Source organism: Rana temporaria, chromosome 6, assembly GCF_905171775.1.
Source record: "Rana temporaria chromosome 6, aRanTem1.1, whole genome shotgun sequence".
In the NCBI taxonomy this organism is placed as follows: Eukaryota; Metazoa; Chordata; class Amphibia; order Anura; family Ranidae; genus Rana; species Rana temporaria.
Genome location: NC_053494.1, coordinates 140,328,660 through 140,354,912, shown reverse-complemented (window position 1 = coordinate 140,354,912; position 26,253 = coordinate 140,328,660). Strand labels below are relative to the sequence as shown.

Here is a 26,253-nt window from a genome sequence, read left to right as displayed (position 1 = left end):
AATGGGACTTCTTCTGTGAGGCAGAAAGGGTCAGCGGTGCTCACATCACTTCCTTATATTCAGAGAAACTTCTGTTGTTGAACACTAGAGAGCAGTGCAGTATTCAAAACCAGCATGAACTGCACCGCTATATTTCCGTAGTCCAAGACTATTGACATAGCAGCCATCTAATTGTAGGGATACTAAACCATGCACACTACCACTGCTCCTTTCAAAGTCTAATCAAATTAAATGTGTGAATTTAGAAAAATTGAAACTGACCTTATGATGGAAAAATACATAAGTAAAAATTACAGTCAGCGAAAACCAAAGTGGGTGACTTCACTTTCATGGAAAAAATACAGCAAAAAAATTATAATGATATAGCATATACAATTGCAACACAAGCCGTTATAATACAAGGGGAGTTCAAGTCAAACCGGGACTTTTGAGTATATTTAATAAAAGAACAAATTTCAAGTGGAAACTGCATTTATTCAACATACTTGCTACATTTATACATTTATCCCAGCGTTTAACTAATGCCTGGAAAGCTTCAGCATAGAAAGGATTGTCTGTATGCCTGAACCATCCCAGGACAGCCGGCTTCACTTTGTCATCAGTGCTGACCTCCGAGGAACTCTTTTAGGAGCCTAAACAGGTGGAAATCACTTGGAGAAAGGTTTGGGCTGTAAGGGGGATGTGGCAATACCTCCCAGTCGAGTTGCTGTAATGTGCATGTAGTACGTTGAGCAGTATGAGCTTGTACGTTGTCCTGGAGAAACAGTCCTTCAAACCAGACGTTTTTTTCCACAGATGCATATGCACATCACTCAGAACACGACAGTAATATTTACTGTTAATAGTGGCACCACGGGGGTAGAAAATCCACATGAATAATGCCACGTTTTTTCCAGAAAACACTGTACATATATGCAGGTTTTCTGCCTTCATTCACAAAAAACGTAATCACCACACGCTGTTCCATGCACGCACTAACACTATTGTCTGCATTCTTGATTATTGGTCTCTGGAGTAGCCACCGCCTATCAGTAATAGGTCACACCTGCCTCTTACTACTGCATGTAGCATCCCCTTTTCTACCTGTAAAAGTCCCTCTTACAATATATACAATTGCTACACAGTGGTATAATTTAATGTTAATAAAAATGACCCTTCCTTTTAAATCTATGGCACTGTAATGTTCAGCTAAATTCAATGTAATATGCCAACCTAGAGCTGTTCTGTTCATTGTTGGTTTACAGATTGCCCCCATAAATGTCATTTTCTATTTGTGTGATTGGGCTCATTGTTTTTTTCAGAAGTCTTCAGTTTTCATGAGCTCCCCAAGGTTCATATACTCATAAAGGAATGCAGGCCCTGCAGCTTTTATCATTAGAACACAGAGAGTGCCCTGGATATTTATAATGAAACAGTTCCTCCCATTTAGATTCAGGTTGGACAGGACATAGTGAAACAAACAAACATTTATTTAGAGCAAGAAAGGTAGAAGTCTCCAACAAAGTTTGTTAAATTCCTTGAAACATATAATGTGCATTGATGATGGAAAAGGAGAGAGGTTGTCAATTTTATATATATATATAGATCTACTGATCATTTTGGCATGCTATTGTCAATTTTTGCCGGGTTTACTTGAAATACACCCAATAATAAGGTTTATTTTCAATTGTATATACAGTATGTTGGGTCTGGTTTTACCTTACCAGTGCTGCCCTTGTGTAGAAAAATAATTTGGAAAACTTATTTTTTAAGGTTGGATGATCGATGCTGACAGTCGCCCCAAGTTTAAGGAGCTGGCAGCTGAATTCTCAAGGATGGCGAGGGACCCACAAAGATACCTTGTAATACAGGTACATATTCCATATTCCATATTCCATTCCATATTTACTATACTATTGTATTCTGTGTTTCTACTAGTACAATTGAAAAAAAAACAAATATCTTAGCTTTTCCACTGTTATGCAGCACATTTCATATTGTATCACTGTTAATTGCCCATGGCTAGGCCTCAGGTATGAACACGTCTCAGGCCTCATACACACGGCCGAGTCTCTCGGCAAAAACCAGCAAGAAGCTTGCTGGGTTTTTTTTTTGCCGAGGAAACCGGTCGTGTGTACACTTTTCAACGAGGAAACCGCGAGGATCTTGTCGGGCCAAAAAGAGAACATGTTCTCTATTTCCTTGACGGCAATGGGAAAATTTGGCTCGCAGAGATCCTCGGCGGCTTCACAAGGAACGCGACGAGCAAAACGATGTGTTTCGCCCGTCGAGTTCCTCGGACGTGTGTACGGGGCCTCAGAATGACCTTCTACTGTTCATTCCCTTGAACAATGAAAGGTATAGTCTGATTGGTTTATTTGGGCAACAACAAAGTTTTACTTTAAACACTTTAATACATGAATAACATTCTATTTCCTGACCTGCATATGTTGCCAGGATTCCTGCTACTAAACAAATAAACTCCTTGTCTCATTAAAACATCTTCTACTATGTTTAACTTAAAGCGGAGTTCCGGCCACAATTTCACTTTTTAAATATAAATACCCCTGTAATACACAAGCTTAATGTATTCTAGTAAAGTTAGTCTGTAAACTAAGGTCCATTTTGTTAGGTTGTTACAGCATTTAGACACTTTATAAAATATAAATTGACTGGGGCCATCTTAAGTGTGGGCATCATGAAGCCAGACTGTATGACTTCCTGTATTTCAGCCTTGCAGATCTTGCACATGCTCAGTGCTGCACAAGCAATGTAATAGTTTTCAGATCAGGTTTCAGCACCTGTACTGTCCAAGTCACATGATTCTTTGAGACTGGGGAGTGCACAGACTCCTGGAAAGTTACACCCACTACATTCCCAGGAGTCTGTGCGGTGAAGCTTAAGCACCTAGGTGCAGGAAGAGGGAAGATTAACTATTCTGCCTAGCAACAACACTTTTCTTAAAGGACTAATGACATTTTTTTAAAACTACTGATGTAATGTTATATTTATGGGTGGAACTCCACTTTAAATATATACCTGCAGACAAAGGCTAGTTTCACATTTTGAATAAAATGTACTATGCAGTCAAGGATCCCTAGTAGGTTAAAAAAATACTGTGCAGCTTAAAAATATTTTGATCTGTTTAAACTCCCTGCCTGTAGGCCATAAATTGTATCTCCAAAGACTGGCCAAATAACTACCATTGGAAACAAACAGCCTTGTGCTGCCATGCACCATATATTGAGTGTTCATCCCAAGAATCACAGGAATGAGCACTTTCTCCACTTGCATGTGAATTGCTTTCTCCTCCTCTTGTTTAAAGGTATGCAATTTAAACTAAGCTAAATTTTTCTAAGCTAAACTGTGTTTTGTAACCTACTGGGGCCCCTTGATTGCATAGTCAAATGAATTTAGACTCTATATACAACCCCAATTTCTAAAAAGTTAGGACTAAAGTTTGTGTAAAATCGACATAAAAACTGAATGCAACGATTTGCAAATCTTATAAACCCATATTTTATTCACAGTAGAAACTAGAAAACATATCAAATGTTTAAACTGAGAAGCAGCAACACTTCTCAAAAAAGTTGGGTTTAAAGCCATTTAATTTTTATCTGTGTACAATTTTGGTTTTGTTAGTAGAGTTAATATAGATTTGAGGCTAGGTTCACACTGCTGCGAATTCAAAATCGCGGTAAAACCGTGATTTTTCCTGCGATTTCGCTGCTGCAATTTTGCCGCGATTTCGGCCACGATTTAAGAGCCATCTGTGCAGGGTTCAATGTAAATCGCGGCAGATGCGGCGTCGCACCGATTAGGACAGTGCCATTGCCGACAATTGCCGGCAAATGCCGCCGATTTGAGATGCGATTTGACATGTGAAATCGCATCTCAAATCGTACCAAATCGTACCCAGTGTGAACCTGGGCTATTACAAACTGCTTCCACCAGAACCCTTATGAATGCATGGGAGGAGGAGGCTGTAAGGAGAGGAGAGATCTACCTTATTATTATATCTATATCTATTAGATCTATATACTGTATCTAGGTTTGGTGAGTGTTCATTTCAGAAGTTGGTAGCGGTGGCAAGAATTACCACATATTTATCTATTCACAATAAGGAGCACCACGACCATTGGACTTTTTATTTGAATTCAATTCTATTTGAACTGAAATCGTTGTTTGTTTTTTTTCATACACTTTATAAGTTTGCTTTTTAATATTGCTTATTGGTTTATTCATTTACAGTGGGTTTTCCCACATGGGGTTTGAGTTTACAGCACTTTTTTTTTTGGAATAACAATATTGGGTTCACTATAATTAGGATTGGCGCAGTAACACATTTTGCTTTTATATTCTATTTTTCATACTTCTTATTTGAGGTGTGCACAGTACTGCAGCAGATCTTTAGTTTATAACAGTATTTTTTTTTTTGCGCCGGTGACACATTGCATATTTGTAGCTCAACACTACTCCGTACTTGTTGACTGCTCCTACAAAATCTAGGTGGCTTTTTCTCTATTCTTTATTGAATCATGTCACATGGGCAATCCTGGTGCTAAAAATTAACTCCCTAGCACCAGGATTTCTAAGAGACTGCTTATTAGTCTCTATGGAACCTGTTCCCTTGCTAGCCAGGCCAGCAAGATGTTGTTCCTCCTCTGACCATTTGCTATCTAAAGAGATTTGGTAGCATTTGAGTTAAGCAAGGTATCAATTCCTCAGTGGTAAATGGAAGGCCTCTCCATGTGATAGAATAGCCCGTGTAACATCAGCCTTATAAGAAGAGGCATGGGTGTCCATCTTAAAAATCACAAAGCTTACTCATTCAGCTGGAAATAACCTAAAATCCTGATACTGAAATCGATATTCTGAAAATATTGCTAATTTTGATGTCAAATTTTGATTTAATTTTAGTCATAGTCTTTTGACTGAAATGCCATTTGAGTTTTAGTCATATTTTAGTCAGCTAAATTGTTTTAGTTTTATCTGTATTTTAGTCAGCTAAAATGTCCAGTAAATTTTATTCAAATAAAATAATTTTAGTCAGCTAAAATCTATTGGGTTTAGTTAAATTGTAATGCATTATTTAAGCATTTCTGTAGAATTTCCAAGCTCATTACATATTCCTGGAGCAAAAATCGAATAACGTCTTTATTTGTGGTATTAAGGTTTGGAGGCCTGTAATGCACAGTGAGTGCTCTGGACAGTCTGAGGAGGCCTGTAATGCACAGTGCTCTGGATGGTTATCTGAGGAGGGCTGTAATGCACAGTGCTCTGGATGGTTATCTGAGGAGGCCTGTAATGCACAGTGCTCTGGATGGTTATCTGAGGAGGGCTGTAATGCACACAGTGCTCTGGATGGTCATCTGAGGAGGCCTGTAATGCACACAGTGCTCTGGATGGTCATCTGAGGAGGCCTATAATGCACACAGTGGTCGCTAGACGGTCTGAGAAGGCCTGTAATGCACACAGTTCTCTGGACAGTTATTTGAGAAGGCCTGTAAATGCTGGAAAGTGCTCTGGATGGTCGTCTGAGGAAGGCACGTAATGCTGCACAGTGCTAGCATGCTTCATTCGCTACCATGCTTGCTCGGAGGGGAAACACTCACAGGCTTTACAGGCAGAGCTCTGAGGAAAACACATGAGTAAATGTCTCTCCCTCACATTTTTGTTTCCATTTTCATTCGTTAATGAAAATTGGAATTGGTTTTCGTCAATTTTTTTGTCTATTGATGAAAATTCAAATTGATTTTCATTTAGTTGCTGTCACTGAAAACATGCACTTGATGAAAATGATGACAAAAATATTTTCGTTAACTAAATTAACACTGAATTCCAGCGATATACAGTAAGTTACCAGATAAATAGCAGATTCAAACTTGTCAACTTCTAGCTTAAAAAATACACATAAAATATTAGTATGCAATATTTACCTAACTAAAAAGAAATTTATTTTTTACTACTGTATGTAAAAAAAAAAGACATATGGAAAAACACTATATAATTGAATTACTATGAATTTGTAGAAAATAACATATGCACAATAGACATGGCATTTCCAAGAATTCTTGGATTAGCACCTCATGAATGTACATGTGTCCTCCAATACCTACCAGCCAATTTCATTTTCATCCTCATGTTGCTACAGTATAATCCAGGTTCATTGTACCTATTCTTGCACATTTGTGTCAGCTTTCCTATTGTCAACACTGTGCTATTATCGGGTGCAAGAATGTCTCCATTGTCCTCATTGATTCTAAGTTACAGCCATTGTGCACAGTGGAAGATAATGTAAGACCATGATATCATAAAGGATTGCAATGTGACACTCTCACTATTACTATGGAAAATTTAATTACCATAATATCACGAGCGCTACTGCAGGTGGCTGTGTGCATATGAAAGGGCACAGAGAACAAGTCCTACAGGAGAGCTCTGCAATTTAAATGACTGACTTAAATAAATGTTATTAGAACTTTCATTTCTGTTTCTTTTAAGATTATGTTAACAATCATTCTTTAAGTTTTCCATTAAAGAAAGTAGAAAACCTGTGAGATGTACTTAAGTAAGAATCATTGTGAAGGGCTCAGTTTTAAATGGCCAGTTAATTGTCAGTATTTAGCCAATGTATGAGAAAGTCAGTCATGCAAACATATTTTAATATGCATATTATCAGAAATTGATTTCTAAGAAAGTTTATTTCTGTAAATGAAATCAATATAGAGTTTAATTATTAAATTACTTGCCTAGAGCGTAGTGGTCAAGTTTAGTTAAACATATACCAAAATCCATGCAATATTTAGTAATTTGCCGGCTATGCGTTTGGGAGAATTAATAAAGGCCAACACACAGAGAAACTAGTAAATTACATTCAATATGCAGTGAAATAATTAAAATAAAAAAAGTTCTGTCTATCAGCTTGTTTTGTAATTCTTCATCTCCCCTTAGGCCCCTTTCACACAGGCTTTCCGATCAGGTCCCTCTGTCAGTTTATTTAGGCAGACCTGATTGGAGCCTTCATTCACAGTGACATGTCCGCTGACATCCACTGCTATGCAATCCAATCCTGCCTGTGAAATCCAGAAGGTTGGAGACCTTATTTTCCATGCGTCTGGTGGATTGGATCGGACGGGATCGGATAGAAATGGACAGGAGAGTGAGGCTCTGACAGGTTCGTCTCAGCACAGTAAGCAGAGAAGGATCCTTCATCTGCCTGCTCATCGGGGATCAGTGGAACGCCGGGTGGACCGCCCATGTGAAAGGACCAAAAGTCTGCTCATAAACTACTTAATCAAATTGTACAATCTCTTTTAGATCTACCATAAACTATTTGGTGCATTGGGCCTGCCTAAATGGATGTGATTTGAATGGATTGCCATGCTTTGTCTTCACATGACATAGTTTTGGCAAATCTGCAATTAGTTTGTATAGTGTATGGCCAACTTTAGAGGTGTAACTGCAGTAGGTAAAATTGGTCTAAGTACATAGAAATATTTGACACAAATTTATACATAGAAGAATTATCGTATGCTTTGAACAAATAGAGGAAGGTGAAGGTTTAGAATCTTCCTGACGATTTTGCAGTTTCTATAGCTATTGTAGAGATGTCCCTACATTTCCTGTGTGGTCACCTCGATGGAAAAGGTGCAAAGTCTCATCACTTGGGGCAAAGACAGTAATGGAAAGTGGGTAAGGGTGCAAATCTAGATAAGGTTTTTATTGCTGTCTCTGTCCCCATCTGAGAGATATTCTCACTTCCTCTTTGATAACCAGGAAATTAATTGCCATGAAATCACCACTGTAAGGACACAGAAGGCAAACCCCAGACCTTATAATGCTCATCAATGCTAACTAAAGACTTTGAGCGGGACTTATGCCGCGTACACACAATCATTTTTCGGGTTGTAAAAAACTACGTTTTTCAGGCTCTAGAAAAAACAACGTTTTTTTCAACTTCATCATTAAAACAGCTTTGCCCACACACGATCGTGGAAAAAAAATGCTCTAGCAAAGCGTGGTGACGTACAACACATACGACGGCACTATAAAGGGGAAGTTCCATTCGGATGACGCCACCCTTTGGGCTGCTTTAGCTGATTTTGTGTTAGTAAAAGACGATTCGCGCTTTTCTGTCTGTTACAGCGTGATGAATGTGCTTACTCCATTATGAACGGTAGTTTTACCAGAACGAGCTCCTGTCTCATAACTTGCTTATGAGCATGCACAGGTTTTTCACGTCGTTAAAGCCCACACGATCATTTTTTACAACCCGAAAAACTACAACGTTTAAAACGTTGTGAAAAAAAGAGCATGTTCGGAAAAAAAAATTACGTTTTTCAGAACCCGAAAAATGCTCTAAAGCCGACACACGATCGTTTTACATGACATTTTTAAAAAACTTTGTTTTTTACAACCCGAAAAATGATCGTGTGTACGCGGCATTAGGCTTTAATCGCCGCTGATACCCACATGACATTTTCTTTACTACATTCTCCATTTTCTGTGGAGTTCTTGATCACCAGTCACAAGAATTTTACAACCTGTTCATACAGTATCAATCACCTAAATATCAAGCTGTAATTAAACAGCCTTCCCAAATACATACCACCCCAACACGCTCCACACCCCTGTACATCATCGTTTTCAAGTTGGAGGTTACTTTTAGTATTGACTTAGATAGATGAGGACTATTAGATAGGAACTGCAGATACCATTAGCATTTCTTAAATAAAAATGATATAGAGTTTTATTCACCATCAAATAGACAAGCCCTCTGCACTGCCTATGGCTGTATTTAAGCATAAATATGATTCTTTTTCTTAAATATTGATGAACGATTCCCATTAAACCACAAAGGATCATGTGGGGGCTGAAGAAGACTGCTAATGAGGCTCTAAAGGCCTTTCCTGTGAGCTGTGCAAAGTTTCAAGGTGAAACTGCTCAGCTGCTTCTTTTTATACCATGTCAAACTGTAACAGTCCAAAAAATTCACACAAGGAATCACCAGACCCTGTCAAACGCGGTCCAGAAATTGATTCTTGTACAGAGCTAGAGAGAAAAGGAGAGATAAAGCAAAGGAGAAGCAGTAATGTGGATAGCCTCGTTCGATGCATAGGTCTTTGGATTCCGTCAATATGCCCCTGGATCAAATCAAATTATACAGCAGTAGAAGGTCTATCTTAATTCCTTGGGCTACTTAATTCTGTTCTGTGGTGCATTCAGGTGGATTTTGTATAGCCTCTTATTTGTGCCTAACTGAAAGCTTTTATTATTATTTTTGGAATATTGGTATACTTTGAAAAAGTCCTATCCTTAGTATGATACACATATACTGTATACGAAAGATAAGAAGAAGATGAATAGATAGACATTGATGTATTAGTAAAATGTATTGAGAATATTCTGTCCTTTTAAGGGTGATGATCGGATGAAACTCCCCAGTCCCAATCACAGCAAGTTCTTCCAAAATCTTCTGGATGATGAAGATCTAAAAGATATGATAGATGCTGAGGAGTATCTTGTCCCCCAAGCCTTCAATATCCCACCTCCCCTTTATACCTCCAGAGCACGTATTGACTCCAACAGGGTAAGTGATTGCACTGTAAAGCTTGTGGGACATTTTATGTTATTGATCAAACAGCATGAAATGTAAAATCATGTTTTAACTTAATAATAGAGGGAAACATCGTATATGGGGTTATAAATACACTATTTTCTATTGGCATTCTTCAGCCCATTTTGCCATTTTAAAATTTGTTACTTGCTCCATCAAGATTATCTACATGTGTCACACATTCAAGAACGCATCATATATAACTGGATTTTCTGCATTTTTTTTATCTTTTATTGCGTATTCCTATGTAGAGTTGCAAATACAGCATTATAGCAAATGAATGTGAAAAACTCAAATGATTACCATACAATAAGTGATTTTTTTTAAACAAAATGTCTGTGATGATTTTGTGTTTTACCCAAACGTCCACTTTTACAAATACAACTGTACACTAATAGCAGAGCAGATAATTAAATTCAAGCTGTTATTACCCTGTAAGCACTTGGCATCTGGTGTTGGACTCTCAACCCTGTTTTTTTCTTTCTGTTGGAGCTAACCAAGGTGCTGAAGCTTTCCAGACAACATTATTTTGGCCTATTAAACATCTGGGCTATTGAACTATTGCTGGCTGCATATGTTAAGATATTATCAGCAGTATGCTTCTGTTGTAGCATATATATAAATGAAAATGCAGTATTCAGTAAAATCATACTTAAAAGACTACTAAACATTTATTACATACATTTTTTTAATGAAAATTCAGGTCTAAATGTGTAAAAATTGACAATACAAATTTGAAAATATTTTAAAAGGTGATGTTGCTGTGGGGAGCAATATTTCCAAGCAGACAAATTGCTACTATTCATTATTCTTTAGCGTTAGCAAAGCAAAAAAGTGTTAGAGCTCCTGTAACCCCTTTACAAACATTTAAATGGTTGTAAAGCCACTGGGGCAGATTCAGATAGAGATACGACTGTGTATCTCCTGATATGCCGTCGTATCTCTGAGTTCTGTCGGTCGGATCTATGCGCCTGATTCATAGAATCAGGTTCCGCATAGATCTCCCTAAGATCCGACAGGTGTAAGTGACTTACACCGTCGGATCCTAGGCTGCATTCTCACGCTGGCCGCTAGGTGGCGCTTCCGTTTGTATACGCGAGGAATATGCAAATGAGGAGTTACGCCGATTCAGAAACGAACGACCGCCCGTCGCTTTTTTTTTACGTCGTTTGCGTTCTGGTTTTTCCAGCGTATAGTTACCCCTGCTATATGCGGCGTATCCTATGTTAAGTATAGCCGTCGTTCCCTGGTCGAATTTTTAATTTTTTACGTCGTTTGCGTAAGTCGTTCGCGAATACGGATGGACGTAATTTCCGTTCACGTTGAAACCAATGACGTCCTAGCCACGTCATTTAGAGCAATTCAAGCTGGGAAATTTAGCGGACGGCGCAATGTTACACCCCCCCTAGCCGCGGAATTTGAATTCCGCCGAGGGATTTACAATACGCCGCCGCAACTTTAGAGGCAAGTGCTTTCTGAAAAAAGCACTTGCCTCAAAAACTTGCGCCTGTGTAACGTAAATCAGATCTAAAGATCCGCTGACCTATCTGAATCTGGCCCACTGTGTATTGCTACAATCCACTGTTACATTAAATGATGTGCACAGTGTATGTGTTTAAAAAAAATATGCCGCTGTACACCTTATTTCATAGCGCTGATCTGATAACTATAGCAGGAGGAGCTGAGAATCTCCCGCTGATGTCAGCCAGGAGGAGAGGGGGAGAGCAGCGGGCAATCACGTGACAACCGCTATGAAATAAGATATATACACTGGCATATTTAAAAAAAAACACATACACTGGGCACATCATTTTAAGTGGGATTGTAGCAATATCACACAGTTATGATAGCAGCAGGAAGGGAGGGGCGGGCACTAACATTAGCTAACAGGCAGGGATGGAGGGGGGAGGAGGGAGAAAGAGGGAGCAAGGGGAGACAGCGGGATGATGTAGGTATGTAAACTGACCATGATATCAGGGATCAGCAGCCATGATAAACATGGTCAGTTTACAGAGGGGAGGGCATCACCGGGCAGGATCAACTAGGTATTTTAGATTATACAAAGGCCCAAATTAGCCAGCACAAGCACTGTACTGCCATTCATGCTTTAAAGAAACATGGATTTTACCTAAAGGCAAAATTGGCCTTAATTTTAGGGACAGTTTATATTTGAAGACTGTGTAGGTCTACTACAATAGAATTGAAAAAATCTTCTACAAAAAAGATATGTAGCTAGTTTAATGATTATGAAATAAACTGAATTCCACTGGTTTGCTTACATTATTCTCGGTGTCTGCAATCATTCATATTTTCAAAAACAAACTTAATGGGAGCTATTGACACCTAGTATGGGTGAAACTGCTGCCCTAACATGCAGCTTGGCATGTGTGTAATCTCAACACAGCTGGGCAGGAGAAAGCGGAGTGCTTCCTGCGTGGTCAGAGCCGCGTCGTACTCTAGTTTACTCATCAGCTCCATTCAAAGCTCAAAAAAAGACCAGACAAGGAGCTCAATTACAGATGGCAGTGCCATGAAGCATTTGCACAGGAAAGAGAAAGAAATTATCATCAGCTTGCTATTCAGCCACAAAAAAAGTAAAAGAATTTCTAGTTTTCAGTATGTTACGTTCAAGGCATGAACTAGAAAAAATATTTTTTTTGTACCCTCAATGATGCTCTTTGGGAAACACAGAATGTGCCTTGATTGCCGCTTTGTGCAGGAGGATGAAGAGCTGATGTAACAAAATGCACCCATCAGCCTCTCATCCGTCCCTTTTCTTTTGAGCTACTCCTCTTTCAGACTGTTTATTCTGTATTTGTGACACTATTCCAATGTGTTTGTGAGGTCAGATTTTGTGACAGGAGATTGCACAGCTGCCAAATTGGATGTGTTTCAGACCATAACTGATCTTCCTTTCATCGTACATTGAGCTGGAACATAATACATATACAAAGGCATTTCAAGAAATGTATTAGCCTATCTTGTTCTTATGGGTGGAACTGAAAAGTTGACATCATGAGTTTCATACTGACATTCAGTTTGTAGAATAATCTTGGAAGATGGTCATCTTGGTCTTGTGGGTAAACTTATTTAACCTGCAGTTTTACGAAGCTGAACACCAGTAAATGCGCTAAATATGGAAATATGTAAATTCATATATGGGTCTCTTTTACCTGCCAAGGGATTTGCATTTCCTTCCAGCCAGTCCTAAGGTTTACACAGCCCCGAAACACAGGGTTTGATTTACTAAAACTGGAGAGTGTAAAGTCCAGTGCAGCTCTGTATGGTAGCCAATCAACTTGTCAGGAGAGTTTAGTAGACCAGTACTGTGTGCCTACACAGAGGAGACCAAGACTGTATGCAGTGAAATAAAAGGTGTTTATTTACAAATAAGTGAACAAAACATGTGAAGATAACCAGTGCACAAATAAACCACAAATGTATATACAATCCAAGGGGGAAAGCCGTAATCATAAACAAAAGCCAAGCCAAGGTCAAATACCAGGGGATTGCAGAAGATGGGTAAGGATGGGACACAACGGAGCAGGGAGCAGATGGATGGCCGAGGATCGGGTCGGATAGGGATCGGGTCCAGAAAGCAGGCTCAGGGTCAAAGTAACAGGCTCAGGATCAAGGAAGTAGACTGATACCAGGGCGAGGACTGATTGCACACGCCGGGTATATATATGCTTGCTAATTGCGTTCAGGTCACACCTGAACGCAGGAAGGGCTTTATGCTCCACACTGCCAAGAATCCCCCGCTGGTGGACGCCAGTACTGCAGCCCAAGGATAACATAACACCACCAGGGAAGAACTCCCCCGGCAGTCCAAGACTGTCGGGAGACACCTGGTGGTGGGCCACAGTACTGCACGCCAGTAACACCAGCAGGGGGAACCTTCCCTGACACAAGTTCTAACTTCATCTTGTTCAATTTAGCCTTGACATAAAAATCTGGAAGCAAATTGGTTTATATGCAGAACTGCACCAGATTTTGCACTCTCGGTTTTAGTAAATCAACCCCAATGTGGCCACTCTTGTGACCTGACTTTTCTCTTCTGCAGTAATGCAATACAGCCTTGACACGTCCCTGTCCTCAACCAGTGATTGGACGTTGAAAGCAGTTGATTGTTGACATAACTTTTCTCCTCCTTCCTTCTGTCAGAATGTTGCTTGGCCGCACACGTGCACTCCAGTGCACCTCTCCCAGACTGCTGTGCAAGAATTCACAGGAGGATGACACCGAGTCAAATTCAATAGCTGCATTAAAATATATTTATTGATTTTTTAATCAATGCATCATTTCATTAATTGGTATTGTTTTGTACCTGCCTGGGGCCCTGTGAGATGTAATTTGATCTCAGTCAGCAGCGGCATCTGGCGTGTCTGTTGGTCAGCAGGACTTTTTCCTTCAGAAGGCGTTGAGCACCATTCATTGTGATTAATATGGATCTGCATCGCTGGACAATGTGATTGACAATGGATGTATACAGAGTGTTTTTTATAATGGCTTACCAGTCTTAGTCCGTAGGGTTCAATATTGAGTTGGCACACCCTTTGCTGCTATAACAGCTTTAACTCTTCTGGAAAGGCTGTCCACAAGGTTTAGGAGTCTGTCTATGGGAATGTTTGACCAGACTTCTAGAAACACATTTGTGACGTCAGGCACTGAGGTGGACAAAAAGGCCTTGTTCGCAGGTGGTCTGTCAGGTTGAGGTCAGGCCAGTCAAGCTGCTTCACCCCAAACTCGCTCATCCATGTCTTTATGGACCTTGTTTGTGCTCTGGTGCACAGTCATATTGGAACAGGAAGGGGCCCAAACTGTTCCCACAAAGTTGGAAGCATGAATTTGTTCAAAATGTCTTGGTATGCTGATGCCTTCACTGGAACTAAGGGGCCAAGCCCAACCCCTGAAAAACAACCCCAGACCATAATCCCCTCTCCACCAAATGATTTGGACCACTGCACAAAGCAAGGTACATAAAGACATGGATGAGCAAGTTTGGGGTGGAGGAACTTGGCTGGCCTGCACCTCAATCCGATAGAACACCTTTTGGATTAATTAGAGTGGAGACTGCAAGCTAGGCCTTCTCGTCCACATCAGTACATGACCTCACAAATGCGTTTCTGGAAGAATAGTTAAACATTTCCATAGACACACTCCTAATGTTTGTGGACAGCCTTCCCAGAAGAGTTGAAGCTGTTATAGCTTTACAGGGTGGGCCAACTCAATATCGATTCCTACAGACGAAGATTAGAATGCCATTAACGTTTATGTCCATGTAAAGGCAGGCGTCCCAATACTTTTGGTAATATAATGAAGTAATAGGCTACAAGCAGCTGATACAAGTCCAGATTCAAGTACGTTCACTGCTTGCATTTAAAAAAAAGATTAAATGATATATAAATGAATGCAAAGCTGAATACATTTGTGCCTGTTATATATGATTGGAATTAAGCTTTAAACTTCATTGCTTTGGCAAATGTATAGGAGATTGTGCAATCACATTGTAAAGTAGATGTTCAGAATGCATTTTTTTAAGTTGGTCCTTGATGCTGTACATAGCATGAATTTGCAACATATACTGGAAAAAGTCCTTCAACACAGTAGGATGGATACGTTATATCAATATGTTCAAACGATTTTTCAATGATAGTTATGAGTCTAAAAAAAAGCCCACATGAGTTTTTCGTTTAGAAGTGAAAAATATATTCAGTAAGTGATATTAGCATATCTGCACATATTGCCAACAAAAGGATTTTTGCTCCCGCTAGAGGCTTCCCTTCTTACAGTTTATATAGATTGCAGTTACTATAAAATGAGTATTTGGCAGAAGTGCCTGCTCTGTTCCATTGTTTATTCCTGGTCCATTTTATACTGGCTGCTTAACAGCATTGTTTTATAGTAGACCGCGTACTAAAGTAATTGTTCTCCGTGTCTGTTCTTTCTCCTACATGATAGAATCCTCATTTAGTTCCTACAACTCTATTATACATTTCTAGCAAATACTCAAGAACTAAAAAAATCTAATTTCTTTGCGTGATTAATCAAGATGCTGAAAAATCAAGTACCGGTAACTAAATTATCCCCAATGAACGATTGGGCAACCGTCCAAAACCCAGCTGTTGAAATCACTTTTTTGGGATTATAACATTTAAATAACCAATTGATGTGTAACTGAAAAAAGAAAATTACATATAGGCAGAGCCAAATACTTTTTCGTGTCTAAGATAGCTATAGAATATAAAGCTAGCATATACTAATTTACAAAGATCAGTATTACTGTGCCTACAGAATAGCAGTTATATATTTTACATTCATCCTACCTTTATACAGTGACTAGAAAGAGTACCTTTTTGTCTGAAACCCTCCCATAACATAGTTTTATTACCTGTTGATCCTGACAGTAAATCCTTTTTTTTCACATTCTGTAACAGGCTTAGATGTACATCCTTTTTGTGTGTGCTTTCAGTCCATCCCACCCTGGCCTCCATTCTCACCTAGGTGAGAATGATGTTGCCCTGCCCTTGGACCCTCCTGTGTTATGCACATATGCCAGAAATTGACATGCATTATCAGGGGGCCCACTGTAGGAAACCTGGAAGAGACAGCCGACTCCCGATGATGTTAGAAGGCAAGATGGCAGCTTGAGTCCTGATGTGTGGCAATGGATTGGTGGATCACAGAACCATAATGATGGGTTCACTGAGCATATGAGTATGTTAATTTAGGAAACCCCAGTGAAAAAGTTAAGGGGGGGGGGGGGGTTAAAAATTAAAAGGTAGGGGGTACTTTCACCAGTTTGCTATAAAAAAGCTAACAGAATGCAGTATCTTTACTCTTTAGAAACCTTTCCTCTTACTACCCATCTTGTACTGAGCTAGCACAACATTCATATTCCCCAGGGCAAGTAGCAGTGTCATGGATAGGGCAATATTCTCCAAGATGAAAGCTGTGGATTGGGTGCAGCCTAGACTATGCTACCCATCACAAGTCATTGCAGCAACTCAGTGGTATTAATATTGTTCTACACCAGCCTTAAATACTCTAATTAGTTAAAGAAAAGATTTGCAAGCAATGAAGATATCTGCTTGTGTTCATTTTTTATCGTTCAGTAGGTTTTTATAAAAACAAAAAAAAATAGTTTTAGGTTTGGGAAACATACAGAACATAAAAACGTACAGAATGGAAAGGATCATTATGCTTGCGTAAACAAATATTGCATTGAACAGTGGTATAACAAAGCATTATGCAATCTAAATGGAAATACAAAAATGGATCAGGGCATAAAGACAAGAGATTTTTGCTCCCGCTAGAGAATTCGCTTCTTAAAGGTTAGCCTCTAAGAATAAAATAAAAGTGTGAGGTGTGCCCTGTGTCCTGTGAGGTGAAGGAACCTATGGAGGAAAAGGCTCAGACTGCAACACCTCCAGCCCAGTACGAAACCCCTTCACCACCAGCAAGGGCCAATAGGGGAGAAAAAAAGGAAGGGGGTGGGACAAGAGAGGGGAAGTGGGCGGGAAAGAGGGGGGAGGAAAACAACTGTTCACAATACCCAGACGCCTCTCACTTCCACTCTCTTACAAAAGCAGCGACCCTGGGTTTAAAGAGGGTGGCAGGTAGGATTCAATCCACTGTTCCCACGTGTTTGCTTTTTTGACAACACACTAGCTAGTGGGGTGCAGGTGTGATAATATAAAACTACAATTACTTTTCAAACTGCCCAAAAACATAAAAAATATCTTCCCTTACCTGCTATTCACACGCAACATGCATGCCTCTTTTCTTTTAGGAAGGAGAAAACTGCCGCTCCAGGTGAGTGCACTGTGCAATCAATGTCCTCTCAGAACCAAATGGGTGCTGGCAATGCACAAAGCATTCATAATTTTTTCTTTATATTTTCATCAAGTGCATATTTTTTCTGGTAGTTACCCTGGATTTAATTACAATAACCATTACCATGCTTAAGAACAATAGCCACTCTTAGTTTGAGTCTTTTCCTAAAGAAAGGAACACACATTTTCAACTTGTTATCAACAATGCAAACGAGTTATTGGCACATGGAGATGTTTGCCCTTTGTTTTCCTTCCCATTCCAAAGCTCTGGTGCTGTAGATCTATCTATGCAAGCCTAAAAGAAAAGAGGAGATATGGACAGCCGCACACCAAAAAAAACTTGAAAAGGTAGCCTTTAATGGTAAAAGGAAAAAAGCACTACAAAACACAGCAAGCAGTGGGGTGTATAGCTGATGTGTTTCGCACTAGGGTTCAGTGCTTAGTCATAGCTAAAAACAAAATGAAATACATTCCAAATATATTCACCTATCTAAAAACATTGCATGATCCACCCCTGCCTGTGATTGGCCATCGCTAATTGTGTGTAATCAGTCGATAGTTAGACGGCGATGATAATCACCTGCAGGAGTGGGCCGAATAAATGAATGTGCCACACACATTTGAAAATCAAATTAAGATTTTCTTGTTGAGGGTGTTTTCTAGTCTATTCACTAGTGCGAGCCATATAGGTTCTAAGAATTTGCATTCCCAAAAAATGTGGAGATAGTTACCCACCTCAGGGCAACTCCTGAAGCAGTTCAGGAAGGTATTAGGGTAAAAGGAGTGAATTTTTGCAGGGGTCATATACCATCTGGTGAATATTTTTAGGGTGGTTTCTCTAAAGGCAGCAGTACGGTTGCTCTTACGGAGATTCTCTATCATATGAGTCCACTGATCGAAAGGGAATGAGAAGTTGAGATGGCTGTTGTTCTTAAGCATGGTAATGGTTATTGTAATTAAATCCAGGGTAACTACCAGAAAAAATATGCACTTGATGAAAATATAAAGAAAAAATGATGAATGCCCAGAGCTTAAGATCAATCATATTGTCCACCAATATCTTATCTCCTAAATGACACTTGCTAAATCTATTTATTGACCATGTGTAAGCTTTCATTGTTCCCCATGTTATGCCTATCTTGCCTTTTAGAGAAATGTTTGAAGTGAACAACTCAAAATGTCCCTCCAGTGATTTGGGCTAGCAAACAGGACTGAATCCCATCTTCCCTAAGCAAACACCAGTTCCATTTCAAAGGTACAGGCTGCTATTTGCAGCTGATCAGAGACAAGATCAAAACCATATTGGAAAGAGCAGCCCCAGAGACAGGCCCTCATTTGTTGTCAGAGAGCCGTGTCATCATGTCACAGAGATCAGCTCCGTGTTCAATAGACAGGCCACACAAAAACCATCTGTGCTCACCTGAAAGGAGCTTCGTATTATCACAGCTCCAATCCTAATTGAGACATGCTCATGAGAAAGGTAAAGTCAGGACTGGGGGATTGTATGGCAAACCTGCTGATTAATATGTCCTAGCTGATATTTCTGTTGAAGGATTTTCTACTGCTGGATTGTCTAGATAATGCATTATTAACATTCAGCTACTTAGCAAAAAGTTTTACTTCTATGAATTTCCTTCTAAAAGAAAAAGTGCATAACCTATTGATTGACATAATAATGAGCACTAGTATGAGACTGGGACATAGATTTTTTTTCATACTTATTCCAGAACATCAATTGTATTTTCATTTCACAAAACTGTGTTCATTGAATAACAGCAACTTTTTGTTTGACTTTTCCTTATTCCGTGTTCTGGTAGAAGCCATAGTAGTACTAGAGACTACCTGATAGTTATTGATAGTTTTATATCTGCAGTCATTGATTCATTTTTTCCTAGATATTATTTATATGTCACCATAGGGTTTACAATATTCAGGAGGAAAAGGAAAATATTTTCAACAATCCAAAGTAACTGAGCTTTATGTATCATCATACTATTAAAGCTCAGTTCCAGGCACACAAAATTCAGCTCTGTATTTAGTAATCAATAATTAAATGTAGGGTTGTCCAGATACCGATACTAGTATCGGTATCGGGACCAATACCGAGTATTTGTGGGAGTACTCGTACTCGCGCAAATGCTCCCGATACCTAAATAGAATACTTTTTTTGTATTTATCAACATGTTCTATGAAAATTCTTTGAGTTTTTTACTACTGCGTGACAAGCAAATAAAACATTTTTATTCATTTTTACTCATTTTTATTCTTTTATAATGTCTTGAGTTAGAGTTCTTCATAATTCTAAAGAAAATATCCTTAGTCTGTATTGTGGTTTGAAAACTGTCACATGACATTTAAAAAAAGTATCGGTATTCGGTATCGGCGACTACATGAAAAAAAGTATCGGTACTTGTACTCGGTCCTAAAAAAGTGGTATCGGGACAACCCTAATTAAATGTATTTTGTAAGTGCAACTAGTGAAAGTACTTGTTACTGACCTGGTATTATTTAACTAAAACAATTGATTGCTGTCCATAATACTTTTTACGTGCATTAACATTTACATTTCCAGGACATAATTTCAGGGTGTTCCATTCTTGGTCCAAGCAGTACTGATACACAAAGTTTTAGAAAAACATTAAGTAGGATAATGTCTGAGAAAAATAAATAGTTTTTATTACAAGTTTGCTAATATGGCTACAATCACCTCAAGTATTATTTAACTATAATAAGCCACTAGTGAAGCAATTTAAATATATATTATTCACTGCACAAAAATAAACGGTTGCCCTAAAGTAGAAGGAAGGCAATACAGTCACATACTTTTTTAACACCCCCCACTGCTCTTCTACTTCCTGCATTCAGTTAGTAATCTATATGTAAATACATTTATTTTTGCACTTTTCCAAAACGGTCATGTGACTGTTGCGTGTATTTGAAAGTAAATAGAGAAATGAGAAAGCACCGGTTGGTAGTGTGGTTCATCCTAGAAAAATGAAATCAAGCTAGGTCCCAAAGTTGTTCTATAGAAATAGCTTCATGAACGTCATAGGCACAACCAAGGTGGTGCGTGTATTTGTTGAGCAACTGATGAAAATTAACCTTTTCAGGCCAGATCAGTGGATTTTGGTGGAATGACATTACAGCTCTAAGCATTCAGCACTGCTGTCAACTCTGTTCTGACAGACACACATATTGAGCTTTGCATTCATGGGATCACTTGGAAAAGGTGAAAAATTTATTTGCATTGAGATGTAATACTAACTGAATGCAGGAAGTAGAAGAGTGGTGGGAGTGAGTATTGAGAAGGTATGTGAATGCACTGCCTTTCCTTCTACTTAAGTAATGTTCAATGCAGGACTGGTATGCTTTGGTGATCAAACTGGGATTTAAGGGGATAGGTTAAGGAAAGCATTAAGAGTTAGGAATTTAGTTTAGGATTAAAAGGAATGTAAACTCTAACAATGAACTTCTCTTATTTTGCTCTTTAAGCCTGTTAAATAAACTATGGAACTCTTTTTGTTATATCTATTCAAGTGCAAAAATACTTGTAAATCTTGCCAAAAATCTTGCTAGCTGATAACTTCCTGTGCTGCATTCTCATCAGTTACAATATCCCTAGCTATCTTTGAGGATTATACAATTCCTCCAGTCTAAGTAGCAGCCTGCTTGGATGCCACTTCCCTGTATAAGGTCATAGTGCTAAGACAGTGCCTTTGCAATGGCCACCCAGAATTTGCAATTTAAGACAAGACACAGTTGTATGCATTCATGTAATTTGAGTCAGCACAGTATCCTGAAAACACCCCCTTAAATGCTTAGTAATGCCTATGTCCACCCTCTGAAGCCACTGGGTGACTTTTCTGTCTGCTGCTCCTGCCAACCTACTGACTGTGTCCAATGTCTGTAAAACACTCGACCTAGAAGGGCTATAGTTTATGTTGCTGGACAACCAACTACATGCCTCAACTGGACCTTTAAAGGAAATTAAATTGGCAGTTTTCAGGCCAGGAACATGTCAAAGTATACTTCTGGCCTGCAGAAGTACGTCAGTGTAAGGTATTTTGCAGTTTCTTTGCTTGGCATATTAAAGTTTATATCTACTTCATGGTTAAAAGGTCAGAGCGCATACGTTTTTTTATTTTTTTTATTCGCTCAGTGCCGAAACCCTTGGAGAGAACACTATTAGCACTGGCCCTTCAGCTCCAAAACATAATGTACACTCTCAAAAAATATAAGATGACACAATAACAAGTCATATTTTTTTTCTGTTGCACTCAGCCCCCCCAGTATGCTTTATTTAGGGAAACTTATTGCTGCAACAACCGTGAGCAGGAGTTTATAGAATCACTTCCAAGTCTCATGTTCTGACAAGGGAAGTGAGAAAACCATTAAGTTCACAAGGACATTCAGTACTTCTCGGTGCAAGTTCACACGAATGTAGTGTAATTCTTCCTGTAGGATGTTGAAAATAAAAAGCAATGGGAGTTTTTTTGACTAATGCATGGGTGAGCTCCCCTATGGTTTTTAAGCAATAAAACGATGAACAATATAGGCAAGAAGAAATCGTCAGCTCAGGCAGATTATTTAATGCACAGATAAAAAGACTAAATTGTACTTCATGCTGCAAAATAATTACAAAATAAGGTTGATTTTCATTTTGTGTTTTTGCAAGAGCATTCCTTCCCTTTATCTGTTGCAGGGAAGCTGTTTCTTTGTATCCATTATGGACCCCTGAGATTCATATACCTCCAACACAGTTGACACTTCACTATATACATAGTGGTGACCCAAGGGGAGACATACACCGCAATACATTAATCATCAGCATTATCACCTACATTGACTGTATTCATAGTTAAAAAGAAAATTGTTCTACAATGCTAAACTATTAACCTTCCAAAATCCACTTGCATGTTTCAAAATTGTTTTACTATATCTGTCTTATACAAGAATAATACCTGTACATTTGGGTACTTCTATAAATGTTTAAAATCATTATACATAAATTCTGTACTTTTGATAGTGAAAGCAAATGTAAATATATAAAGAATGCTTGAAGATAGTCACTGCCAACTCTGATAAGCAGATTTGAAACAGTTAACTAACTGTGTAAAGCTCTGCCCTATGATCTGAGAAGTGTTCCATGACTTCCCAGGCAGCTACTTATGGTGATGCTTGTCACCTACTGTACTGGTGACTACTGGTATACATGTAATAATAATCTATGATATTTAAAAATTGAATGAAAAACAAAAACAAAGACATGGTTATTTAATATACACAACGAGCAATGGCTGTGTGTAAAGCACAGTAACTCCTGCAAACCAGTCACTTTACAAAAAAAAAAAAAAATTCATATTAGTGATCTACATGACTTGTAACAGATTTACAGTAAATTTAAATATTGACAGTTAACACTGTGAAGTAGTATAGTTTAATCTTTTTCAGCCATTAAAAATAACAGTTGGCAAGAAGTTTACAGAGAGTTCATAGTCATGCTGGTAAGTGTTGTGTTATCCAAAGGAAGTCAATGATAAGCCATTCATCTCTCATACCTACAATCTCCCATTCCTTTGCACCGATAAAAGTTTATATTCGAAACAAAAATGTTCTATAAATTAGAACTGTGCCATAAATGGATAAAATATTTCTGTTTCGCCCAAAGTATGTGATAGCTTACCAAGTCTTTAAATCAAAACTCAAACAGCTAAATACTCAAGGCTTACCTGTAGGTTCATATATGAGGACTGTTTTACCTACCATAGTTTTTATTTATGTTCATTCATCCCTGAGATTTACACAGTCCTGCCACACAGCATAGCCAGCCTGACTTTTTTCCTAATGCATTTAAGTAATATAAATAGGACTTGACTGTGAGTGACTCAATGCTTCTCTCTCTCTCCCATTCTCTTTCTCTCAAATTTTATTTTTAATCTGCCTTACTTCAGCTTTAATGCCGCGTACACACGACCATTTTTAATGGACTAGAAAAAACAAAGTTTTTTTCAACCCGATTATTGTTAAACCGGCCTTGCCTACACACGATCGTGAAAAAAAATGTTCTAGCAAAGCACGGTGACATACAACACGTACGACGGCACTATAAAGGGGAAGTTCTATTCGGATGGCGCCACCCTTGGGGCTGCTTTTGCTGATTTTGTGTTAAAAGTAAAAGATGATTCGCGCTTTTCAGTCTATTACAGTGTAATGAATGTGCTATCTCCATTACGAACGCTAGTTTTACCAGAACGAGCGCTCCCGTTTCATAACTTACTTCTGAGCATGCAGGTTTTTTTCACGTTGTTAAAGCCCACACACGACCATTTTTTACGGCGTTAAAAACGACAACGTTAAAAACTATTTGAAAATTTAGAGCATGTTCAAAATTTTTAATGCCCATTTTTTACGTCGTGAAAAATGCTCTGGAGCCTACACACGATCGTTTTTAATGACATTAAAAAAAAATGACATTTTTTACATCCCGAAAAACGGTCGTGTGTACGCGGCATAAGGCTTACTGGGAGCATGGATGGAAAATTCCCTTACAATTTATATAGCTGCTATAGGTTAAGCTTTACTGTGTGAACCCTGGAGGTGAATTCTTCACATATTACTATAGAAAATCCACCTGAGGCTATAAGACACACAAATCCTTTAACTTTCATCATCTGCTAAAATCTCTGTAGAGCAGGTGCACAAAAAATGCAATAAAACCCATATTTTTAAATGCATATGTGAAGATTCCCATAGTTTCCTTGTCTACTCAGTCAAGAAACTAAGAACAACAAAATAACTAAAAATATCAAAACTAAGACATCTGAAAGGTCAGTAAAAAAATCACAGCGCTGCAACAATCTAGCAATAACCTTGCCTTTTGTGTTGTTATTTACTGAAACATTATGAAGGTATCTTGCCACTAAGGTACCAAAGAAGTAAACTTTGCTGGTATTTCACTGGCATTCACGTTGTTCATAAAATACAGGGCAGAAAATTAGAGTTACTTTAGCCAGAATAAACTTTATTTTTGTAAAGAAAACAGTGAATGAATGAAGGTACAGCTGAGAGGCTTGCATATTTTACGTAAGATTTTACTTCGTAAAGCCATATCAGTTAACAAGCATGGTTGTTGCCTTTTTTAATATATTACATCCATCCTTCTATAGAAAAATATACTCTTGTGATAACTGGTTTTGTACAACTATGATTTAATCTTCTGTCTTTGATGTATAGTGTTAATAATTGTAATTTCCAGACAATCTCAATGAGTTGCAGTTTGGTTCTTTAAATTAAGCCTGGTTTTACCAGTGTAAGGGGTTTCAGGTTAACCTTGGTGATTAAAAGTAGGCACCATAAGGTGCTTGTATCTGCAAAAATTTGTAAAAAGCTGTAGCTTGGTTAAGCGATGTTAGGTTTCCTTAAAGAGGTTGTAAACCTTGTAAAAAACAAACAAAAACAAAACATGCATACTCGCATACTAGCTCACCTTAGAAGATGCCCTGGATCGGCATCGGCCCTATGAGTACAGCTTGGACAGCTTCCACCAGAGTTACTTCTGGGTTCATGGCTCCGGTGCTGTGATTGGCCAGAGCATGCGCATGGGAGCCGCCGGTCACGGCACGACTCCTGAAGAAACGGTACAGCGGACCGTTTCTACAGTGCACATGTGCCAATGACATTGTCAGCAGCGCATATACTGAATATCTCCTAAACTGTACAAGTTTAAGAGATAGGCAAGCCTTGTCATAGGCTTACCTGTAGGTAAAAGTGGTGTAACAGGGTTTACAACCACTTTAAACGGCCTGATGATTTCTAAATAGAAACTTTACCATATTAAAGGGGTTGTAAACCCTTGTATTTTTTCATCTTAATGCATCCTATGCATTAAGGTGAAAAAACTGCTGACAGTGACCAGCCCCCTAGCCCCCCATTATACTCACCTGAGCCCTTTGATTCCTCAGCGGAGATGCGCTCTATCTTTCTGCCCGAGGTTCTCTGCTCTTGATTGGATAGATTAATAGCAGTGCAGCAATTGGCTCCTGCTGCTGTCAATCAAATCCAATGATTCGGGCACCAGGGGGCAGGACGGCGTCCAGCATTCTGTGTGTATAGACGCAAATGCTGGACTCGGGAGTGCACCTACAAGATAACCCCGAGGGAGAGTGCTTCTGCCAGGGGGTTAACCGATGCAAGGAGGAGCTGTGAGAGCTGCCGGGGGACCCCAGAAGTTATTGTAATCAATGATAACATAATGCTCACAGTAGTCAGACTGAGCAAAAAAAAACTGGTATGTAAATCTACAGTATAGAAATGCACAAAAGTAAAAAAAAAAAGAAACCAAAACATACATTAATAGAACTAAGAATATAGCTACTGTCTAGATGAGACCTATCTATCAGTAACAGCATTAGTCAAAAGCCTAAGAACAACATATGTCTCAGGATCCCTTGGAAGCCTCTGCGGGACCTATGAAGGGCCAACGTGGAGAGGCTTGTGGAAGAGCTTGAGTTTGTTTCTTCATCTTAGATTTGGCTGGTGTCCATATCTTGCTTGGTGTGGAGTCTGGTTGAGTACTGGGAAGAAGCATAACCATGGCTTCATCCAAGTCTTCTTCCTTCTTGAAGATCTATCTTTTGAAACAATGAGACAGAACAGAAAGCCTCAATAACATGGTACACGATTCTTCTGGAGATGTGTTGTAATGAGTTGCAGCAGAGGCCACTTGTCTAGTGTTAGGGGATAAGTCACTAAATGTTTGCAATTTCTAACCTCTATAATAAATGGTGGACTTTGAAGCTGGGCATGCTGGTCGCGAGAGAT

The 26,253-nt window shown here is 38.9% G+C and overlaps 1 protein-coding gene across 1 annotated transcript in view; it reads left to right on the top strand.

The window, feature by feature from the left end:
* The window catches only part of ERBB4 (erb-b2 receptor tyrosine kinase 4), a 1,211,692-nt gene that overhangs the window by 1,155,318 nt on the left and 30,121 nt on the right, over positions 1 to 26,253 (top strand). Inside the window, exons 24-25 of the mRNA XM_040358486.1 lie at positions 1,753 to 1,850; positions 9,401 to 9,571. Coding sequence (XP_040214420.1) covers positions 1,753 to 1,850; positions 9,401 to 9,571 — 269 coding nt within the window. The remainder of the gene's footprint in view (positions 1 to 1,752; positions 1,851 to 9,400; positions 9,572 to 26,253) is intronic.